The sequence below is a fragment of the Pyrgilauda ruficollis genome, unplaced genomic scaffold (genome assembly GCF_017590135.1).
Source record: "Pyrgilauda ruficollis isolate IOZ18807 unplaced genomic scaffold, ASM1759013v1 scaffold41, whole genome shotgun sequence".
Lineage (NCBI taxonomy): Eukaryota > Metazoa > Chordata > Aves > Passeriformes > Passeridae > Pyrgilauda > Pyrgilauda ruficollis.
Genome location: NW_024525601.1, coordinates 11,400,157 through 11,415,953, shown reverse-complemented (window position 1 = coordinate 11,415,953; position 15,797 = coordinate 11,400,157). Strand labels below are relative to the sequence as shown.

Here is a 15,797-nt window from a genome sequence, read left to right as displayed (position 1 = left end):
CCAAATCCAAAAAGTTGTCTGGTGTAAATCCACAACTTGCTTGTGGTTAGGATCCCTGGAATCCATATTGTGGTAAAAATGCACTTCTGCACATCTTAAATCTCTCCCTATAATTGCACTCTCTCAGTTTTTTAAATCAAAGTGAAATTCTAGGATTCAGAGCAGACCTGACACAGAGACTGGAACTTGCTTGTTTCTAATTTGCAGAGGTTGGCTCACTTCAATGCAATCAAATTTTGGTCTCCTAAAATTATTAGCCCTGTTTTCAAACTCATCTATTTCTCTAAGAATGAAGCCTCTTCCATCTGTCACTATAACAATTTTCTGTTGCTACAGGTGAACACAGTTTCTCTTTTGAATGTTGTCTGGTTTTTATCTTTCTGTCAGTGCAAAAAATAATTTTCATATTCTTGAAAAAAATTTAGGCCCTGGAATTAAAAGAAACTGTTCCACTAGAGCTGCACTGAACTTAGGTCCTGAAATATTGCTGCCCTCAGAAAATACTCCAGTTTCTTTCATTGACACTTCATTTGCACAAGGAGGTGAAGTTCACTGTTTAGCAACCAAAATGGCAAGTGTGAAAGGTGGATTTTCTGTGAAGAGGCACCTGCTGCGGCAAGGGAAGGATATCATTGGGTTTCTGTACTCATTAGGTACTTGTAGTACATAATGCCCATGCAGAATATGGACTACAACTGCACTGTTGCTGGTGAGGGCATCAGCCCACAGGAACAGATTGTGTTTTCTCCAAATTATTAATTACAAATTTGTTCTGAAATAAAAGGAAAAGGGATTTTCTCTGCCAACGTTGAAGAGGAAAAGTTACACATTCATAATTTCTTCTGAAATCAGTTTTAATGAGGTGAGTAATCTGTGGTATAAAGGCAAAATATTTGGATGCAGCTGTGATAGAGAATCCCAGCATGCTTAGCTAACCTTTAACAGGTATTCTAACATAGTCTGTTTGGGCCTGCTTGAAACTAGTAATGTTAATTTCAAATGTTAACCAGGAGTTTGCTCTGTTACTCTCATCTCAGCTTTCTTCTGTGCTTTAATTAAATGTTAATCTGTTGTAGACAACCCTGTTTGTTTAATGTATGCATGTCTTGGGATGGATGTACACTGATGATTTGGGAGGAGATCACCTAGCTAGGACTAGATCCAAAGGCAGATTAGGTCTGTGTTGCTTCTTATTTTTAAAGGTATGTGATGTCTTTCACTCAAATAGAAAAATCTATGGACACAGCAGTGTGAGGTTCTGTTAAAGGTCTTATCTGCCACCCAGTGAAGGGTTTGATGTTCAGTTTGCATTGCCATTCCTAAGCTCAGTCTCCGTTTCTTAGGATTGATTTTTAGCCCTCAATCAGTGTTAATGTATAAGTGAAAGCAATGCAATTATTTAGTAAGGCAAATGTTTCAAAGTATAGTAAGAACTGTAACCATATATGTTCTCACCTTTGATTCTGCCTCAATTTCTTTTCTGGTCCTTTTTGTTAGAGGCTTCTAAGTGAGGGATTAAGTTGTCTTTGTCTTCGATAAGAAGTCTTCGTCTCTGGTGGTAGGCAGTTCCATTGGATGTTCCCATAAGGATCCTTCATGCGGCTGCAGTAGGTTGGAGCCATAAGCTTGCAGTGACTATTAAACATTGTCATAACTGAGATCTGCATGGGTATTATCCACTCCAAGGATATGATGCTCAGGATATGGTGTACCAAGGGGGTGATGCTTATACAAGGAAAGATTTTAGCATTGGGCAGCTGCTGTAAAATGTAGTCATCTCAATACTGTTTCATGCAAGCTCTGGGCTGGTTTAGCTGGGCTTTCTGTAACTCTCTCTCAATCCCTTTTTGAGCTGTGATCAGGGTAAGTGCTGATACTAACCAGGAGAGCATCCCATCTTCCTGTGTATGTCTTTATATTCTTACTCTTCAACAGGAAACTTACCACAGCTTTTGTAACATTAATTAGGAAAGTCAGACAGTGTGGTAGTCACCAGAGTCCTCTGCATGGTCAACTGAGTGTGTGAACTAACACACTGCTTATGGACCATACTCTTCATGTCTATTGTAAGCACATGGGAAAGGAAGACAATTATGCTAATGACAGTTTAGATTTATAGTGATGATAACCCAGTAAGTTAAATCTAGTTAACTTACAGTCCAGACACTCAAAACATGTGACCCTGTAAAATGGAACATTTCATTGTGGTAATCTTGTATTTGTGATGATAATAACTTATGAAACAAAGGTTGGAGGTTAGGCTTGTTTTCCCTGTCTGTCTTTTTACATGATCTGTAACCTAAAATTCCCTCTCTTGCAATATCTGTGAGTTAAGTCTGCTTTAAGCTATCATCAGTCACCATTTGAACTGATTTTTCTTTGTTATGCTGCCAACAGAATCTTTCTCTTTTTTTTGTTATGCTACTTACGAGTCATAAAAGTAAGATAAGACAAAAGAGAATGCTAGGCTGTACCATCGCCTTTGCTTTGCCAGGACAGGATTAGAGGGTTTGATTAGCAAGCATTGCGTTGCTGTGTGGGAAACTTGGTTGGATTCCTTTCCTTGATCTCTCAGATGGTGTCTGTGCATATGCACAGGTGATGTGTCAGTGGGCTGATGCTCTGCTTCGACATGTCTCACCAGGTTGTGCTGCCTGACTCATTCTCTCTTGGTTGATTGGGTATTTGTGCCACAGACATGACACGGTGAGGAATAAAGGCATTTAAGCCTTCAAAATCTTCATAAGACTTCCAGGAAGTAAAACTATTCATTCTGAAGGGCTACTTTGCCATGAAATGTTACACAATATCTGCTGACTGAATGTGCCTTTGTGCCTTGCCCTCTGCTTTTCGATGCCATAAGTTTAACTCCAGTACATTTGATGAATTCTGCTTGTGTCATGTTTACTTAGATCTGTCTCTAGTTCATGTTCCATCTATTTTTTTAATACATTCCCAAAATTTCCGGAAGATTGGGTGTAGATTGGGATACAAGAGGTCCTCTTCTTCACCTGTCTCCTCAAGAAAAAAATATTGACAGGCAGTTCTTAAAAAAAAAACAGAAGGAATATTTCTGTTTCTTACAGGTGTTTCAAGGTGATTATGCCTTAAGAATCAATCTAGCATTTCTAGTTTGTATCCCAGTTGTCATCCTTTGGAAGCTGTGCACCAAAGATATACTTGTGTATTTCCTGTTGTATTCTCCAACCTTTTATAGTTTCCTGTATGCCTTCAGCAGGCTACAATATGAAAATAAACAAAGTTCTCATTAATAACTCCAAAAAATATCTTCTCTGCCCCCAAGCCATTTTTTTCCATAGTTCTCAGAAGCTATCGGTGTGGCAGACAAGGATGAACCTGTGCCGCTGGGTTATCTTGCTCTTTCTTTGACTGAGGGGTTGAACTTACCATGGCACTGCATCCATGTTAGTTTGCTGCCACATCCCAACCTGATATGGAATCAGCAGCTTCTTCAGTGGAGAGTTCAGAGATAACAGAGCAGGTGATTCACTTTCCTGTCTCCTCTGTGAGCAGCGAGCCTGCCTGCACTAGTCCATTTGTGTACTACTGTCTGCTCCTGCTGTTGAAAACAGCATTCTGTAATTCCATTTACACTAGCAATTTCTTTCTTTGCAGTGGGGCTTTGGTGCTGAGTGTGCCTGCACTCTTCTCTCCTCTGGAGAGGTGAGAACAAATGCTCACTGTTGACAAGCTGGAAGATGACAAAAGTGAAGCAAGGCGTTTATTTCCCATCATGACTTCTGCATGTCTGCCAAACCCTTTCACCTTGGCTTAGTGATAGGTCCCTGAAAGAGCTTCAGTATTAATTTTACACCATGGTCCCACTTAGCCACATGATAGCTCTGTCAAAGTTGTGATGGGCTTTTCTTCCTTTTCTCAGGTCTAGACAGCTACAGCCACTGCTAGGACAACACATCTTGCAACAACAAAATGCCACATTTAGGTTCTATGCAAAGACATATTGGCAGCTGTCAATTTAAACTAAAAGTTGACTATTTTTTTTTAAATAGCAGGTGGGCTGAAGTGTTATGGTTATAGCTTAATCTGTTATTTTATTTTGACTTTATTTTGCCATGTTCTCTCTTGACTGGCTGCCTTATCTAAGGATTAGTTAGGGATGAAACAGCTCTACCATATGATCTAGTTGATGGGCTGACAGGGTAGACCATAAACTGAGCTTTCCTTCCTTTGTCCCCCACTAAAATGAATTTATATCTTTATCAGACATTGAGGAGAGTTGTATACACAATCAGATAAACACTGTACAGGTGCATCTAAGAACCAGATCTGCTGAAGTGTACTTTTGGCTTATGCTCTTCAACTCTGCCCAGTTATATCAAAGATCATCACTTTGTGAAGAAAAACAAAGTAATTTGCTATCAGTGTTATGCACAGAATGATGAAAAATATAGGCAAAAACTGTCTTTTTCCAAAATGATGTTATTCTGGCTGGTAGAGCCTTTCCTTTTTGAGTAGCTCTGCAGTTCTTTGAAATACTAAAATGCAGTCAGCAGTCAACAAATAATATGAAACATAAACCTCTGCAGTACTTTTGCTACCCTGCTGTGCTGTCTGTGCATTCTTGAGAAGCACTGGGCCTTGCACACAGCCTCACAGAGGGCTGTGAGACTTACTAAATAATCAAAGAAAGACAGTACAGCTCCTGCCTCCTTGGAGAAACATTTAGCGGCTAACACAGCTGAGCAGATGTTTCAGTGACCTTCCATGTTTCCTACTGATGACATGCTTTTTTTTTTTTTTAACAGAGTTTCTTTTTCCAGCTTTTCTTTTTGGTGTATAAGCATAAGCATGCTCTCATGCTTTTATATCAATGAAAACTTGGCAGTTTGTCCAGCCAGTGAATGCCTGCCGTAGATAAAGACTGCCTGGGTCTAGGTACAGTGCAGTCACTGTGCAGAATGTTTCTGTTTTGGGAACATTCTCGACTGTTGAAAACTGCTGGACTATTTGAGGGTAAGGGGTAAGTCACTGCAAAAACCAGGGGATCTTACATCACAGAAATAACCTGTATGAGCTGGGTTGGAGTTAGGAATGTGTGTAAGCCTGCAAGAACCTAAGCAGTGGAAGCAGCAGAAGCTGGGATAGAAAAGCTGATTAATGCCCCTGCTCGCAGCCATTCCAGGGCCAATCTGGCAAGAAGGAAGATGGACTGATCCTAATTATAAAAACCTAATGGGTTTTTATAAATGCCTTAATAAACTGGAGAATAAGCACTGGTTTAGGTCCTTCCTTGCCTTTTTAGTTTTCCAGACTCATTTCTACCGGTAGTAGATTTACTGTCTTTGCTGTAAGTACCTTCACAGAGAAATAAGAATTCATAATCTACAGAGATAATATATACTATGATGAAACTGTTCCAATACTGTGCCTGCCAGAGGCCAGACAGAAAGACAAAGAGATATAAAGGTTGCAGTAGTTGTTCATTTCTCCCATGCGTTTGGCTGCAGAGGAATAGCCATACCTGCTCAGTGGACCATGCAGGTATTACGAATCTTTGATCTTTCTGAACCTTCACTGATTTACTACAGAAACATTTCATTATTCTTTTTGTGCTAGTGAGAGAGGGGTGTGAGCTTCTATAAAAGTATAGTTTTAGCTTTATGTTTTCTTTAATTTTTTTGTTAAACTCCTAATTAACACAAAGTGAAATTGCCCTGTGGTTTGTTCAAGCTTGCTGTCAATTTTGTCAAGTGTCCCAAGGAAATTGTGCCTCTTGCAAAGTGGAATAAATTTCCACTTTAACACGCAGTCAAGCCATACTTATGTCCATTAAACTTGTGGTTCACCCGTGCTTTGTTTTTTTACAGAGGCTTGAATAGACCAGGCAGAAATGTAGTAAGAAATTGTCTGCTTCCTCCCCGTTAGTTAGTTAGTTAGTTAGTTAGTTACTGACATCTGGTTCAAATGTGTATTGTAGGCTCTTCAGCTCTTCTTTCTCTCCTTCCAATAAAAAAAAGACTGCTTTTTTCAATGAGGAAATACATTTTTAAAAACTGTCTATAGAAAATCGCAAATTATAAATCCATCTTTTTCATGGAAGAGGCATTTTAACATCTAGCCCTGACAGCTCCCATGCACAGCATACTTCTTGATTTCGTAACAGGCAGAGATTAATGCTGCCCTTCTCTTCTGTGCTTTGGGATCTGTGTGTACTCCTCTGTCGTCAACCTCCTCGTGAACTGCTGCTTATTAGCAGTGAGGGCACAGACGGCTTTGTGTTTGTGAGGCTCAGCTGAAGGACAGGGAGGATGGCACAGATAGCGACACAGACAGCTCTGAGCGTCGCTTTGTACCGAACCAAAGCTCCCAATTATGATTTTCTTTTTTTCCTTTTTTTTTCCTTTTTTTTTTTTTTTTCAGGAATGTGCAATTCTACAGTAAAGAGCAGACTCTGCTCCCAGTTGTTGCACACAGCCCAAAGCGTTTGTTCTGTGTTGAGGAATTTGGGACATTTTTTGTAGAACTTTGGGTCGCAGGGAGTAACTGGCCTTGTCTTACCACCAGATTCACTGTTGTTAAATGTATAACAGTCATAGAAAAATAGTATTATTATGCTTCCAAACAGAGTAACTAGAGAACCTAGAATTAAAGGCCTCTGTCTCATTCAAAGGCCTGGATGAGTATTGTTCATATCTTGTATTACTATTCAGTATTTTGTTTTCCTTCCTTGTTCATGTGAATTCATGCTTTGTTACAGTGGCCAACTCAGTTCCCACTCTGAAGTGAGAATTCTCAATTTCTTTCTGAACTAGTAAAATTTTATTACTGCAGTACACCACAGTTTCAAAAAACTATTTAGCTTCCATGCATTATCATATTCACCTCGGTTCTGTGCATGAGCATGGAGTATCAAATCAGAAGTAACTCCACTGAGTTTAGACCTGTCTGAGGTGACCTAAACTTTTTGAAGTTTTTTGTCATTAAAAACTCTAATCACAGCTTGCTTCAAATGGTAGCCACAACCAGGAATCCTGCAAATCAGACCCCTGGATCCCAAACTGGGCAATCAGTTAGGGCTGCATCCCAATGGCTGTGTCGGTAGTCAAAGAGGATAACAATCGAAAATAAACACAGCCTCAGGTCAGCCCATGGTGAAGGAACACTTCCATGGTGAAGGAACACTGTGTGACATCTGTTAAATTTTAGAGCATCCTGCTCTTAGTGACTATCTGAAGTACATTTACTGGCTCTGTGCTTTAGAGTAGTGGTTTTTCTGTGCTGCCAGATGCTCCCTGGTGCAGTTCATATTCTCTGCTGCTACATGATGTCCTGGCACGTCGTGACTCAGTGTACAAGGGCACCTGACTTCACTCAGCTTCCCCACTCCGCAGTTTCTTTTACAGGAAAGTGGGGTTCCTGTGAGGGAAAGGACCTGTTGAGCCAGGGAATGCATCTTCCCCTTGGTTAGTCTGTGGCTGACAGGGAAATCCTGAAGACAGGATTTTCATGGTCTGTGGCAGACCGGGGATTAAAAAGCACAGTTCTCTCTTCGTCTCTCCATATGCGTGCTTTGGCATCAGTCATAACGCGCTTCCCAGCATCAGTTAACTGAGCAGCTTCCTGCTGATTTTTCAGACTCCCTTAGCCCAAAGGTGTTGGCTGCCTGGCCCCTTTATTGCTTTGCACCCAAAAGGGCTCAAAGCAGACAGGCTGAGGAATTCAGCTTTAGTATGCTGGCACATTTCTATTGAGTATGTGAAGCATTTTCCAAATGCTTGTCTGCTGTCAGGTTTCCTGTGGCTACCCATACTGTCTGCCAGGTATAGCTTTATCACTCCTACAGTTTGTAGTCTTAACCCCAGAGGTACTTTAAAGTTGGTAGAAAAACAATTTGCCAAAATTTTTCAAGATAAGAGGGTATGTCTGCAATAAAAGTTTTCAATACCAAGTGTAAGCAATTAAACAAATTTACAGGGAAGAAAACCTCTGGGGCTGCTAAGCCCAAAACCTCTTCCCTGGACTAGGCGTCCTTCAGCCATGAGATCCTCTGAGAGCTGGGAGGGAGATTCTGGGGAGTATTGCTAATTGTGGATTAAGTCCAACCTCCTTACACGGCTGTTGCTTACTCCTGTCTAAGGTGGAATGCTGCATGAGGCAGACCTTTGGTCTGACCTAGAGAAGCCATTCCTGCTGTGGTACACTATAGGAAGGGCTTCCTCAGGTCAGACCAAAAGTCCTGTGGCTTCTACCCCAGTGCTGGTCTCCAAAGTACATGAATTGCCTTGGTTGAATGTCACATCATAGCATGTCCTGGGGCAGACGCAAAGTTGGAAAAACTCAACTGATTTTGGAAGCATGATAAAGGTTATTAAAACACTGGAAAAATAGTCCTGCAGTGAGAAGTACCAGCATCTGCAGTTACCCTGCTGATAATACTTCAAAGTTACCATGATCACTTTAGAAAGACAAAACATGTGGAAGGGTATAAAAGGAAGTCCTCTGCCTTGCAAGTTTGATTTTTAGGGTTACAACCACAGAGCTCTTAACATACTGATTAAAAGGGTGTGCCCCTGGCAGCAGGAGCTAGGGATGGGCAGCAGCACTGAGCCTCTGGCTCTGGCACCTCTCCTGAGGGGTGGGAGGGTGGGTACACGTGTGTGCACACACCTGGCAGGGGCAGGACACTTCTCTCTCGTGGGCGTCAGGGCGCACTGAGTTTGCGTTGTCTTCTGCTGTTGTGTGGCCTGAAATAGTTCAGTGTGGGTGAGTTCTCCCAACGTGTCACAGAAGTCTCAAGCCTGATGGGATGTAAAGGGGCAGCAGGGTGCTGAGCACAAGAATGCTGAAGGAGTGAGAAAATATTTCTGTAGGTGGCTGACATCCTCATGTACTGGATGTATTTTAATGAAGTTCAGCACTATTTGGGAACAATAATCCAGTGCATGCATTGTAAATTTTAAAATATTATTCACAGGAGGTGCACCAAACATAGATTTTACTCAACCTTTTTCTTATTTTCTGAAGTTTTTTTTTTTACATAAAGTCTTAGACCAGCCTTTAACTTAGTAGTAGTTACTATTTCTAAATTTGGAAAGATTACTCCACTGATTTTAAGCTTAAGTCATGCAAACAGCAAACTGCCCAAGCTTTCCTTATCTCTGTATTTATAAAATAAAGTTTTAAAACTTTGTGTTCATAGTGCACACAGGTGATTGATGTGCCTGGCTGTCCCTGGCAGGTCTGCCTGGGGTGGCTCCCTCCGTGTTAGTTCTTGCCTTTTACAAGAGATAGAAAATAGCCAAAGTTTTCATGCTGGGGGGAGGTAAAGTTAGCAAGAAACACTTCTTTCTCTTGCTCTTCTGAAGGCAGACACCTTCAAAAGAGTTTTAAATGTGTGTGGTTTAATATCTTATGTTAGCTAAAGTTCTCAAAGGGTTTAGTTTATCATTAAGGAAAGTTAGATGCTGTTCCATTCTTAGAGAAGCCCAGGGGTAAAAGGGCTTATGTTTAGCCCACTGTTTGATGGTGCTAAAAACAAACCCAAACTCCTTATGTTTATTGTTTTGGGGTTTTGTAGGTGTGGTTTCTTTCTGTAAAACTTTAAATATTAAAGGCCCAAAAGTGCTATCTGTACGAATACTATGACACTGAATTAATTACATGAATGCAAATGCCTCTAATAATTATTATTAAATAATTATTTACTATTTCTAGAGAGCATGTGATAAACCAATCTTTTTTAATTTCACTTTGGCTGCCACGTGTTCTTTTCATTCCAAGTCAGTGAAAGTGGGCGTCTTTCATCGCAGGTTCAGGAGACTCTACAATCTTTCGTCTTCTTGTTTGGTTGCTAATAACTGGAAAAATTGACCGAGCAAAATGGTGAAGAAGTTGAGCCAGCAGTTGAGCCAGCAGTTGCCACAGTGACAGTTGTCCAATATAAATATCTTACAATTCTTCTGTTTATCATCTGTTTTCAGGGCAGTTTAAGCTGCTGGAACAAGACCGAGATATTAAGGAGCCAGTGCAGTATTTTAACAGTGTGGAGGAGGTGGCTAAAGCATTTCCTGAACGAGTTTACGTCATGGAGGAAATAACATTCAACGTTAAGGTAGTCCCTGAATAAATATTTGTCCCTGTCTAAATGATTAACTGTTGCAACCTTTATATACATGGCAAGTGAGCAACGGCGCTGAGTGGGAAGTGTGATTTTTGAGACAAACGAGCCTTCAGTGTTCCACATTCAGTGATGGTGCTCTTTGGGATCATTTCTGCAGTCTTAAATCAACATGTCCTCTAAGGGCTCTCCTGCCCTATGGCACTTTGGGGAGCAATCCTGATGATCCATTCAATAATTCATCTAATTAGGATGCTCCTGCCAGATTTTAAACAAATGTTGTTTGTTGCCCCCTTTCTCCTCCCCCTCCAGCAGTCTGAATTTCATTCTCTGCTAAGCAGCAGCTGCTCAAATCCCTCTCCAGAAAGCCTCTTTCTCAGAGAGCACACAGGGTGAAATGATGGGGTTGCTTGTCTCAAAATTACTGCAGCTAAATACCATTGTGAATAAAATAACAAAAAAAGAAAAAAAAAACACACCAAAAAAAAAGACAGAGTTGTTCTCTGTGTGCATGTGTGTGTGTTTGCTTGTGCACAGCTCTTGGGCTCATGAAAGGGTCACTGATCCCACAAGAGGCTTTGCTATCACCAAACACACTGCAGTGCAGTGGCATGAAACAATGAAGACACAACTTGTTCTTCTTTGTCCTACCTACATGTGTGTCGCTGCACAAGGTAGGTCAGCTCTGCCATGAGAGCAGAGTGGTCTTCAGGCTTGTCTGGTTGGTTTGAGCAGCAGCACCATCTCAGACCAGTAGAAGAGCATCCTAGAGCTGGTGTGCAATGGTGGAGATCCACATCGTGTACTCTGCAGGGGAAACTGGCTAATACTGCTGATGCAAAACCAGCCTGGAATTTCCTGGTCCTGTGTGTATCAGGTTGGGCTTTGTGTAAGAACCTTTTAATGGCTTTTTCCATTTTCTTGCACTGCTGCAGTTGGGAGACACCAGCTAGTTCACAGTTTTTATAGGTGTAAGTGGAAGAGCTCATCAGTTAATTTACTCAGTGACTAAGACTCACACCTTGCAAGACAGTAGGTTGTGTTTATTTGTGCTCTGCATTAACCTGAGCTGGTAAAACAGAGGCTTTCATGAATGAAGGCTACATGAGAAAATTGGAACACTTCTGTATCTTTAGGCAAGGGAACAAGAAAATTTTATCTCTGCTCAGAAAAAAATCTTTGTGACTGCTAGCCTTATCCAGAGCTGTGCTGTTATTTCTCTTTTGATCAATGACCAAACCAAGAGAATGGCACAGTAGAATGTGCAGCTTTGATTTTCTAGTGCAAAAAACTATTTGTCTACAGGCTTGTTTAAACATAAAATGCCATATCTTGAGTTTAACGTGAGTGGTTTTAAAACTCTTTTTCATATGTGGCAAACTGAGAAATAAGCATAGCTTTCTGTTAGGTATCAAATCCATTTTTAAAAGGTTTTATAGTCATACTCCTTAATGTAAATAACAGTAGTAGTAATCCAGGTTTAACCTAGTTACACAGTTATCTTGGCAGTATTTCTCTTGGCAGTTTTTCCAGTTTCATAGAAGTCTATTCCAAGGTTATCATCTTCCAAAAAATAAATGAACTTAGCAGGATTTATTAAAGTGTTTAATAACCCTTTACATGCAAGAGAATTATTACGCTAAAATTTTAATATAGGAGAGATTTTGTCAAGCTGATTAGAGCAAAGGGAGGAATACTAAGTACAGTTGATTCCTGTCCAATGCAGCGTGCCTGTTTAAATTCAGAAGAGAGTATCAGAAGTTAGCTAATCCGATATTAAAAAAAAAGTGCCCAAAATATCTGATGAAGCACTTAAGATGAGAAGGAGCTCTGAAGTCTGGGAATTCTTTATTGATCCAAGCACTCAGCTCTTCAGTGGATAATTCTTGAAGAAGGAGCCTGTAGAGTTTCAAGGTGACCAGATAGTCACTGTGTTCTTCTGTCTGTGCTTGTTGAGGTGTGCCTGCATGTGCCAGTACACCGTGTTTATGATTCCACTTGGTATGAACCTTGCTCCTCAGTGTAAATCCTTGACAGCTCTGGCAGGATTTCACAGGTACCACTGCCATTCACCAAACTGCCTTCTCGCTGCGATGGGCTGCGAGATCATTTCCAATCTTACTTTATTTTTGCTTTAACAATCTTACTTAATTTTTCCCTTTAACAACTATTACTTTGTAATAGTTGTTAAAGGGAAAAATCAGCCACCTTATCCTGGTGAGGCAGCGGAGATGGTTCTCCCTTCCTTTCCTGTGGTTTTGCAGCTGGATAGGCTTTCTGGGCAGTGTCCTGGGGCAGGGGGTTGAGGACCTGATGGGTGTTTGAAGAACAGCTGTAACACATACAAGCATGTGCCACTAGGAGGGAAAGGTAGTATCTTTTCAGAGACTACCAAACAAAAGTTTTAGGTTAAATAAAACTTTTGTTATGGCTAAAAGTACTTAGTAACTTTATTGTCCATACATACTACATTGGATACCCATTTGGTTGTTTCAAGTGGTGGCCAGCAGCATCTACAGGCACAGTAGTTTAGAGTGTTCTGGGGATAAGTGAATTTCACTCAGTCAATAATTTAATCTCTTCCTGATCAAAAAATACAGGCATTCTGTCCTTTCTTCACTGATCAGATAGGTGAGAACCTTTTTTGTATTAGTGTTCAGTGCATAATTGAAGAAGATTTTGTTTATGTTACAGCATTATGCTACAAATACAATTTTTTTTTTTATTTTCTATTGCTAGGAACAAAATACTAAGAATGTTGAGCTACCCCAGGACCCTATCTTTTGCTGAAACAACAGTAGTAGATTTCTGCTTTCAACTACTCTGGTCTCATACATATGGCAGTGTGTGCAAACACCCAGGAATCTATTTGCACCAGGTCTTAAAAACAAGACACAATTCACAAAAAGTTCCCTTTAAAAAGCAGCAGTATTGTCTGATAGATTGAACATTGGACAAACTAGGAGTTCCTTCACTTTAAAAACGAGCTCGCTTAGTGTTGTGGGACCCTTCAGATCTTCCAGAATAACATTTTTGTTCTGAAGACATCATTTGGTCTCCCTGGAGAGTCTGTGAAGCTGTTTGCAGACACTTTCTAGAATGGAGAAATGGGTTAGTGAATTAGCCTTATAGTGCTTCTTTCCTTACCTATCAAAGATATTGTATGACTGGTGTTAATTTTTGATACCTGATTTGTTCATCTTTTTTTATGTAATCCTCTTTTCACAGCGATTTAACCGTGTTGGCCCATACAATGTGCATTTTGGCAGAAAGAAATCTGTAGTGAAAACTTCGCGCTTTTTTTGGGTTTTTTGGCAGATGGTAATGCAGTACAGTGGAGCAAAATTGATTTCCTGATTGTAATTCTAGTGTCTCTTATAAACTCACCCTGAGTTGCCATAAAGCACATGTATAGTAGGTTGTAACTTACAGTGACATTCTTAAGTGCTGCAGTAGTGACTTTGTTGAAATGAGGTGGTGTGTAGATTTTGGCTCCAGACTTTCAGGCAATTCATAATACTTCACTTCAAGAATTAGTGCTTTAGTGGCCTTGTGGCTTGATGCCAGCCTTACAAAGCAGCAAGAGTCAGCTCCAAGCAGTTTGAGTTTTTTCTTCTTTTTCCCCTTTGCCCCCGGTACACACAGGCTCAGCACCTCGGTGTCTTGCGTTGGCATTGCAGTCCTGTGGCTGCCTCTTTTCCTCTTGGAAAAAGGTGGATGGCTTGAGTAAGAGAAGCACTGAAAGCAGAGCTGCTGCTGCTGTGTGCCACAGTGAGGTACCTGTGGGGGGGGTCCTGCTCCAAAAGAAGCCTGGATGGCGAGTGCCAGTGCCTTGGTGGCTCCTGACATCCCACATAAAGAGACGCTCCATGTTACAGCTCTGCAGTGTTACCTGCCACATTTTGGGACAGTTTTAGATCACTGATTCATTTGGGACATTCTTTAAAGAGCACTGAAGCCAGCTGTTAATGTAGCAATTAGGCAAAGTCCCTCTTATCCCAGAGGGAAATACATGTATGCTAGCATGAAGACTTTTACTTGCTGATGCTGTCTAGGGAAACAGACATAAAAGAAAAATGGGATACTGTCTCACTGAATTTAGTCAACTCCCTTGAAAATGTTTGCTCTTTTTTTTTTTTTTTCCCACTAACAGCTCTTTTGAAGACACTGTTTAACATTTTAAAAATCTTTTCCCATTTTTGTGACCTGTAAAAAAATATATGTATCTAATATATGTGATCTATTAAATATATGTGTAGTGCTACAATTGGTCTCTTGGCTCTAAGAGTAAAAACCATATGCTGTAGCTATGAATCAGAGACTTCACAGTTACAAAGAGCTCTAACAATAAAAAAAAAAATCCTAATTGTATTTTTAAAGTGAATGCAATGCTTGCATTAATCTAATAAAATCTAGCAGGTATACCAACCAATATAAAGCCACAAATCATTTTTATAAAGGTGTTCTTAAGCATCCAATTAAAGACTTCTGCTTCTATAACAAATTAGAGCAATTGGAGTTCAAGACAGCATTTTGACTCAGGTATTACCAAAATCTATGATTGCTAATTAGCCTTTCCTTAAGCAAATGGAAGATTATCCCTGAGCTTTTCCAAAAAACCAGCTTCCTAAATAATCATTCATTGTATTTCTGATGCCTTTCTTCTGCAGGACTTTTCAATGGCTTTTCAATGTTACTGAAATTTCATGAGTCTTAAAATATAAAATATTATAGTGACTTAGACCACTGCAGTTTTGCAGTGTGTTAGTCAAGGTGTCTGTATGCCTGTAAACTTTCTGGTCAGCATCCTGGCATCAACAGTGAACAGACAGTATGGATTAACAGCTAGCAGTCAGAAGGGAGAAGGCAAGTACAACAGGGAGGAAGTTCTGGATCCGTGGGTCTTCTGCATTCATTGTTCAGCTTGGATATCTACTCCTGATTCCTAGATGAAGTTGGGAGTGTAGTGTGGCAAGCACTGCCTCTTTCACAAAGCTGGGATCACTGGTTATTCTCACCTGTTACCATTGAAAACTGGATGAGAAGAGCAGAAGAGGGGCGGGTGCAAAACAAAACCGCAGGAGTACTTACGCTGCACGAAACATTATTATTAAAATGTATAAAGCTCTCCTTGGATATGTCATGCAGCTGAGTGAAAACCTCTTGGGTGTTTTCTGCTCTTCTATAGTGTTACCTCTTGTCCAGAATTATTATGAGACTTTAGAAGTTTACCACAAAAATGTATTATTATTTCTGCACTAGTCTGTGATCTGAACCACCTTAACTCTGCCACTGTGCCCTGCTGTCTTGTGCCCATCATATACCAGGGATATGCTGTGTCACATTCACCGGCTGGGACCTGCCACTGGCAGGTCCAAGTGTCTGAAATAGTGTGGGGCTCTGCTACACCCCACCAACAACTGCATAGCAGGAAGCAGAGGGGGCCCAGAGAATGGTCTCAGCAGGGTTGTGAAGGTGCAAATCCTGCTGGGTCGGTGCTGAAAGCTTAGAGGGTAGAGGGAGATAAGTCTGGTGTGGGACTTCCCATTCTGCCTTCTAGGAATAATTTATGATATGCACTTTCATGTTGTCTATAAGTGTACTATTTGGCATAGAACCATAGAATAATTTAGGTTGGAAAAGACCTTTGAGATCATCAAGTCCATCCACTAGCCCAGCACTGCCAAGTCCACCAGTA

The 15,797-nt window shown here is 40.6% G+C and overlaps 1 protein-coding gene across 2 annotated transcripts in view; it reads left to right on the top strand.

Moving 5' to 3' along the window:
• The window catches only part of GAREM1 (GRB2 associated regulator of MAPK1 subtype 1), a 101,837-nt gene that overhangs the window by 67,195 nt on the left and 18,845 nt on the right, over window positions 1-15,797 (top strand). The window contains exon 3 of one of the 2 annotated variants that reach the window (XM_041477620.1): window positions 9,963-10,093. The exons of the other annotated variant lie outside the window; for it this stretch is intronic. Within the exon in view, the coding sequence (XP_041333554.1) occupies window positions 9,963-10,093 (131 nt within the window). The remainder of the gene's footprint in view (window positions 1-9,962; window positions 10,094-15,797) is intronic. 2 annotated transcript variants of the gene reach the window in all.